This window comes from Stigmatopora argus, chromosome 12 (assembly GCF_051989625.1).
Source record: "Stigmatopora argus isolate UIUO_Sarg chromosome 12, RoL_Sarg_1.0, whole genome shotgun sequence".
Classification (NCBI taxonomy): Eukaryota; Metazoa; Chordata; class Actinopteri; order Syngnathiformes; family Syngnathidae; genus Stigmatopora; species Stigmatopora argus.
In genome coordinates, this window is record NC_135398.1 from 3,083,648 (window position 1) to 3,091,613 (window position 7,966).

The window sequence follows — 7,966 nt, forward strand, 5'->3', positions numbered from 1 at the left end:
GTAGTGTCCAAGAGCATATAACCTACCTAATGTACGTAAACGTCCCAATAGTTAAGGGCTTCATCATAGGTTTCTTGTATATACTAATATTCTATTACTTTCTTAATATATTTCATTCAAATTTTCATTTAACACTTTTTATTTGGAGACAAATATATATTTTAGTACTCATTTAAAGTTGAAATTGCAGTTCCACTGCAGTCGCCATGGCAACACTTTGCTTTCTCAGCAACACATCCTGCCAATTTCTAAACAGGCAATAATAAGCACCTTGGATTTTGAATTTAGTTGAGTTGAAGCCAACAAGTGCAAACTAATTGAGCCTAATTGAGTCTTCATAAATTTCAAAACAGGGGTTAGACAAACCCTGAATACTCCTGTTTGACAGAGGACAAAAGCTAATATTACACAGCATCAATGACATTGGAATGAACTCTATTGATAGGATGCACATTTCTCAATAAATCAAAGTCACATCAGATTACCCTTGAACATTTATGTTTGGAGAGGTTGATCCAGGTTTTAGACTTCACCCAAGTTATCCAAATAGTCCTTCCAAGTGAGCCAGTACAGGTAAAGTCATCATCTGGTGCTGCTTCAATACAGTAAAAAAAAAAAATTACAAAAGACAGAGAAATAAATTGTTTATGTATAGAATCTCAGATACTAGCACGCGGAACGTCAACATATATTATTTGAGTTGAAATGTTAGCAAATCCAACATATGATGGAGAAACGTTGCCAATGCTATGGTTGCTTGCCTCCTCACAGGACACATTTTGCACCTCATTAATCATTTTTGCTGGTGATATCTTGAAACAGCTTGCTCTCATTTGGCACCGTCAGCAGTCTATTTTCGTAACGCCTAAAGCCCACAATGGCAGGCAGTCACCTTGTCACCTCCATCCTTCCAGGTAGGAGTGTGATCGCATAATCTATAAAATTAGTTTGAAAAAAAGCCGCATTTGAGCATTGTCAGCAAGATTTGGTAATCACAACACTCTCCAGAATAACTACACTTAAAAATAAATGTCTGGCAATGTCACAAAGAAATGATTCCAGGTATTAGACGGTACAAAAACCGCAGTTATTAAAAGATAAAACGCCGTGAGAAAACCCCTTAAATGACGACACCTAGTTTACAAATAAACAATAAAATATATATTTTGAAACGTTGCTTTAACCATAAGTGCCAACATATACTTGAAGAAAAAAACACTTGTCAGAAAGTTAAGGATGTAAATTTAAAGAAAAAAGATGGAATGTTTTAAGTGTATAAAAAAAGAAAAAAAATAGGAATAGTTCATTTTAAGTGAAGTTATGAAAGCAGGAAGCATTGCATAGCTGACACTGAAGGCTTATTGTTTATAAAAAAAGAAAAAGAAAAATTGAGGGGAAAAAAAAATGTTGACAGTCCGTAAAAAAAAAAAAAAAAAAAGTGTAAAATAATAAATAAAAAGAAAGAGTGGAAGGAATCAAGGGGTGCTCTCTTGCCGGTCCCTGTCGGTGGCGATAGAGCGTACCAACTCCTCCACCCAGCGCACCTCTAGCGCCACCTGCTCGGCCAGCGCGTCATAGCGGTTCTCCAGGCGCCCGAACTTGCGTTTGAGGACGTTGGCGGCCTGCGCGGCCCCGCGGGTGTCCTCCTGGCTTTTCTTGCGCTGCGCCTGCGTGCGCTGCAGTTCCTGGCGGACGGCGCCCAGCTGGCCGGAGATGCCCCGGCTCTCCTCCTTGTACCAGCCCTCCTTTTCCTCGTAGATGGACAGCAGCGCCGCCACGTCGTCGCGGCAGGAGCGGCGGTTGCGCTCCAGCTGACGCAGGCCCTGCTCGGCCGCCGCAATCTCTTCCAGCACCTGCGAGAAGCGCTCGAAGTTGACGTAGGTGTTGTTGGGCGGCATGCTGGAGTGGGACTTGATGGTGTACTCCTTCAGGCGCGTGGTCTTCAGGCGCCGGCGCTCTGGCTTGTTGTCGCGCTCCTCCTGGCGCACGTTGCGACGCTTGATCACCTGAATGGCGCCAGGACGGCAATGTCAGTCTTTGGGAATGCACGCTCGGTCAATCCGTTAGGACTTTAAGTGTCCAATTGAATGGCATTTAAGCTAGTTTGTCACGACTATACATTTTTTTGTTTGTTGCCGGGTTTCCCAGTTCAAAAGGGCTAAGACGGCTGTCGTCGGCAATGGGAGCTAAAGAGTTAAAGGTCTCCCATTTGGCTTCTTTATCTCATTTTTTTCATAACATTTGCTTATTTTTCTTTTAGAAAGTATTCGTTTTTTTAAGTTGAATATGTACCTATTTTAGTCGAAGATTATACTGATCACTTATGGTTTTACCTCAATATCCTGCTATTTTGTCCATTTTATCATTATTATTATTTGTAGAAGTTTCATTTATTATTACCTAATATTAATTTTTCATTTTTTCAAATATCAATATAGACAGTTCTCACATATGACTATTTTCTCTATTACGCGTGTTGCTTTGACAAAATCAAAATATATTGTACCTGCCGAGTAACATTTGCAAGTCCTATTAAATGGTTTATTTATCTCCTATTTTATCAAAAAAAATTTCATTAATATATCAATATTATTTTGCATTGGCTTCCATTAGATCTAAATTAATTTCTTTGACCTATGTATACCGTATTTTCTCGCATATTAGCCGCATCCCCGCATAAGCCGCACCCTTAAAATTGCCTTAAAATCATTGAGGTTAACAATTTTAAGTCTAATTTGTGCGCATATAAGCCGTACCCTCGATTCACTCATTTTTTGAGTGACAAATACGGCGTATATGCGAGAAAATACCGTATTCATTAGGCTCGCACAACTCTTATTGGTGGACGATAAAAAAAAGAAAAAAAAAAAAGTCAAGCATAGTACAAGACTAAAAATAGAAGAAAAAAAAATGGTGACCTTAATCCACGGATGTTGAAGACTGTCTTCAATGGTCATTCTCTTCCTGTAACGACGAGTCCGTCAGACCGCGCAAAATGACGCAGAAACATTTTGATAGACGTTTTGGACCCACTTGGGATCTTTGACGAGCAGGCGTCGGATAAAATCTTTGGCCAACTCGCTGGTGTTGCTGAAGTATTCCTCGTCAAAGTCGTAGTTGACGGCCGAGATGTTGGTCAACGTCTCCTGCTTGGTTTCGCCCAGGAACGGAGACGCGCCGCTCAACCTGCCGGGAAAAATTGGACGCCGGTGAAGCCGCTTCGTTTTTTGTCGTTAGCGCGTCACCCCCCGTGTGTCGTGTACGTAACTTACAGGATGTACGTGATCACGCCGATGCTCCTGCACAAAAATCAAAAACAGATGAAAAATGATACAAGGACAGACTCAAACTTTTTGGTTGGTTAGCTTAACTCTTTCCCTGCTAGCCCATGTGATAGGGTACGTCTTGTGGTAGTTAGTAAAATAATAAATTGATATTGAAAGCACTTATGTTGCCATCAATGCTAGTAAAATTGTTCAGTTATGTGGGCGGGTGTATAAAATTCTAATCCCATAAGGCTAGTTCAATTTAAAAAAAAAAACGTAAATCATACGTCCCAAGAAAGTTATGCGTATGTATTCAACCCCCCCAAAAAAGACTGTAAATCCAGTACAAGTTGCTCAAACGACAATAAAACCATCAACCCGGCCTCATAAAATGCTCCATATTGAAGAGTTTTAAAAGAGTGCAAAGAAGGTTAGTGTCTTACCACATGTCAGCCTCCAGTCCAAGTGGTTCATAGTTAACTATTTCTGGAGCTGCGAAGCGTAGAGGAATGAAGATGTGAATGTGAAGCAGATGGGGAGACCGCATAAAAAAAGGGTCGGACCTCGGCGAGAAAAGGCCGTTTGTTGGGCGTCGACCTACCTACAAACTCCGGGGTTCCAAAGATGTTTTTGAACTCGTTGCCGGCTTTGATCTGATGGGCGATGCCAAAGTCGATGAGTTTTATCCTGGGATTGGGAACGTTCTTGTCCAGCAACATGATGTTCTCCGGCTGGAAAACAAGACAAACGACGTTGAGAACTCATTCAAATAAGAAATTCAACATTTGTACAAGACTAATGATGTTTCACTTTTTAGTCCATTTTAATTCAGATTCTGTAGGTTAAAATATACAACTATAAATCCCTAAACTTTGAACATTTACAAAAAGGACTACCATAAAACCCTGCAAACCATTGGTGTCAAACATGGGGCCCACGGGCCGGAAGCATGCCGGTACGGGGGTCCGATCCGGCCCGCAGGGGTGTTCTGTCTAACTTTGTACCTTATTCTTACTGTGCACAGTATTAAATCATTTTATTTTTTTCGACATGGGTGCTGTAAAACTAGAATTTTGCGAGTTCTGTGATCGATTGCAAGCACTACAGTAATCCCTCGAATATCGCGGTTAATGTAGACCAGACATGGCCGCAACAATTGAAAAATCGCGAAGTATGTTCAACCCTATTATAACTTTTTTTTTCTTCCTATGAGCAAGAGTGGCTTCTGGTTATGACTTTCAGCGTGGATTTTCACATTTTATGAACTTTTAAAAAATCAATATTTTTTTTAAAAAGTATTAATAATTATTTAAAAAGTATTAATTTTTTAAAGTATTTTTTTAAAGTATTAATATATTTTTTAAAATTATTAATATATTTTTTTAATTATTAATATATATTTTTTAATTATTAATAGCGGAGAAAAAAATCACTAGGTAGTGAATTCACGAAAAGGAAAGACGCGATAATGGAGGGATCATGCAAGGATTTCTTATGGGCTGGCCTATTCGTTTTTGCGCCCCCTGCTGGCAATGACAGCCACTGAGTTAACAAGGAACCCTAAAAACCCATCAAAACCAAAATAAATAACCTGGAAATGGCTAAAAAAATTTATAGAAAGTGACCTGCAAGTACCTTAAAATAACACAAAATTGACTCACTGCCTGCCATTGACAAGGATAGAGGTCCAATTTGAGGAACACGCCCACCTCACGAAAGCTCTGGCGTCCATACCTTGAGGTCAAAGTGTGCGATGCGTTTGGAGTGCAGGTAGTGCACTCCGTCCAGGATCTGCTTGAGGAACTGCGTGGCCTCCTCCTCGCTCAGCGACTCCTTCTCGGCCAGGAAGTCGAAGAGCTCCCCTCCCGACACCAGCTCCAGGATGAGGATGACGTCGGTCTTGTTCTCGAAGATGTCGTGCAGCGTGATGATGTTGCTGTGCTGGATCTCGCGGAGGATGTTGACCTCGCGCTCGATCTCCTCGCGACTCACGCCCCGCCGGCTGGACGACAAGCGGCGCTTTTTGATGAACTTGGCGGCGTACTCGGAGCCCGAGCTCTTCTCCTTGCACTTGCGCACAATGGCAAATTGACCGCTGGGATGGAGAGACGGCAGAAGATGACTTTGACGAGAAGTGGCTCGATAGGTGCCGACTGTCTATTTCTTAACGTCAACTCTCCAGCTAAATTCGGAACTTTGCACTTTGACAATCCTTTAAAGCGACAGTGTCATATTTTTTCCTTTGAATTTTATTCATACACGTCAAAATACACTTTTTTCCGTTTATTTTTTCTCTATTTTGAAATAAATGACCGTATCGGCCACATTATCTTGCGTTATGGCGTTTTGTGCATGTCGAGTCTAATCTGTGCGCATGTAAACCATACCCTCGATTCAGTCATCATTTTTTTAGCAAGAAATATGGCATATATACGAGAAAGTTCGATAAATAGTATATATCAGGGCTGGCGAACAAGTTAGACAGAGCCAAAATTTGAAACAGAAGCAACATAAAGAGCCAATCTGCCAAATTATTTTTTTAAAAATACAACATAATTTGTTTTGCGAATAAAAATAAGAGAAACATGAAACGTGACAAAGAGCCACAGTATGTACAAAAAAATGATAAGCCAAGAGCCACATTCATTTTGGCACAGAGCCGCATGTGGCCCGAGAGTCACATGTTCTGCACCCCTGGAATATACTATTTCATTTACAATAGGCTTGTGCTTGTGCTCTTGAGTTTAAAAAAATTAATTCAGTACATTTGGGTCTGTAAACAAATAATTAATATGGGTGCAAGGGTCAATCGCCTGTAATTGTCGCACAATTTGTTAGCGATTGTTGAGTTTTGGTCAAATTTGCATGATTCATTCAATGTGCAGGCCTTGCATGTCTTGGTCGTTTAACAAAATACATGACGTGTTTGCCACTCAAATGTAGTAACGCAATATACAAATGTCTCCTCAGTTCATTATGTTTTCCGGGTGCCTCTTTGTAGTCGTACTTTAATACTGTAGTGGACGATTTATATTGACTCCATACCTGCCCAGTTCTTCTCCCATTTCATAGTGCACCTCCACATCTTCTTGCCTGAAGCCAGCCATGACGTCTCGACCGACTGCTGTCCTGGCAGCACTTTTTTAGTGTGTTAGTGTGTTCCACTGCAAAAAACATTACATTTCATAGGTAAAAGTGCGAAAAAAAAATGTCCCGAGGCAAAGCAACATCCAAATTAGCATCACATGTTCTTTCTTCTTCCCTTTCCTCCTTATTTGGACAACAGTGTTGAAGGGTGATGTCAGAGAGCCCCCCTGCATTCCAGTCTTACTTACATCATCTGCTTGCCAATCATTCGAAATTAAAGGGGTTTATCATACGGACATTTTAACTATTTTCTGATTTAGCTTACGGACATTTGAACTGTTTTCTCACTTAGTCAAATGGAACACCGTTTGGAGTTAAAACAGCTTTGATTTAATGCCAAAATGACAGTCATTCGCTCCTTACCATACGAATGCAAAAATGCGTAAGAACAACATGCATGCGAAAAGTGCATTAAATTGTGATAATTTGTCTAAGATACTAAATTGGTGACGAGAAATAAGAACATTTTGTGTGGGAAACGCCACAGGAAGAAAAAAAAATAGTCGGCATTCGAGACGGTAGTTAGCTTAGCTGAAAAGCTAGCTTTGTAAACCCATCTGCTGTTAAAATGCTACTTTCTCGGTCGTTGGAAAATGCTGACTAAAGTCCAACCTTGAGTTTAAAAATAATGTTTTTTTTAAGATAGGGCACTTACCGTACTACGAGACCCAAGAGTGCCGCATTCTGCTCCAAACTATCCGACTGTGTGGAATTGTAACCTAATGAGGAGACCCACACACACACACACGGAACTTCCGTTGTCGTTCACCAGAATAAATGTCGTCGGCAAGTGTGTGGTAGCTTGCATAGGGGGCAAATTTAATCTAAAATGGAAATAAACTATGAGGAATTAACACGTTTTATTAGAATAAATGAAAGAGGTTTCGAAATATTCGTAAACTGGTGAAATTCTTCTTTCAACGTGTCTTATCGTGAAGAACAATTTCTGCCAAGTTCCGGGCCTATCGTGAGCTATCATTTTAGGTAAATACGTGCCAGAAGGGAAAACATATGGATTGACGTCATCGCGAGTTTGAACTTGCCGCAGTGAGTCAAGAGGACGCGACGTAGACGCAGTTAAGAGGCTTCACTAATTTTCAATTGTGTCCAAACACAGATATACATAATTAACGCACTCATAACTCTAACCCTAACCCTAACTTATTCAATGATACTAAAAGTCATAAGAGATCAAATCCATTTGAATTGGCATGGCTAATAGGAGAGGAAGTACTAATTGAAATTCAAATGAATTTGACGGCTATCGCTGTCAATTCCAATACGTTACTGTATGTAAAAACAGAGTAAAAATGTCAATAGGGTTAGTTTACCTGTTGCCATATTTCATGCTCTTGTTACAAAATTTAAGTCTATTTTTGTAACGTGTATAAAAGAAGTTCCCTGACCGGGAATCGAACCCGGGCCGCGGCGGTGAGAGCGCCGAATCCTAACCACTAGACCACCAGGGACATGGTAGCTACAAATAAAACTTTCGTTTTTTTACTCCAAACAAAGGTCATACGTATCCAAATGTATATTATCATATGTAATGT

The 7,966-nt window shown here is 40.4% G+C and overlaps 1 protein-coding gene and 1 non-coding gene across 2 annotated transcripts; both read right to left on the reverse strand.

Moving 5' to 3' along the window:
* Window positions 1-121: 121 nt before the first annotated feature.
* Window positions 122-7,208, reverse strand: dapk3 (death-associated protein kinase 3). The gene is made up of 9 exons (XM_077614925.1): window positions 7,069-7,208; window positions 6,312-6,430; window positions 5,001-5,361; window positions 3,868-3,997; window positions 3,710-3,758; window positions 3,273-3,299; window positions 3,034-3,186; window positions 2,919-2,964; window positions 122-2,006 (listed from the first exon to the last, which is right to left on the reverse strand). The coding sequence occupies exons 2-9, from the start codon at window positions 6,371-6,373 to the stop codon at window positions 1,476-1,478; spliced, it is 1,359 nt and encodes a 452-aa protein (XP_077471051.1). The 5' UTR covers window positions 6,374-6,430; window positions 7,069-7,208; the 3' UTR covers window positions 122-1,475.
* Window positions 7,209-7,810: 602 nt separating this feature from the next.
* Window positions 7,811-7,882, reverse strand: trnae-cuc (transfer RNA glutamic acid (anticodon CUC)). Its single transcript has one exon. It is a non-coding gene; the product is annotated as a tRNA-Glu (tRNA).
* Window positions 7,883-7,966: the final 84 nt, after the last annotated feature.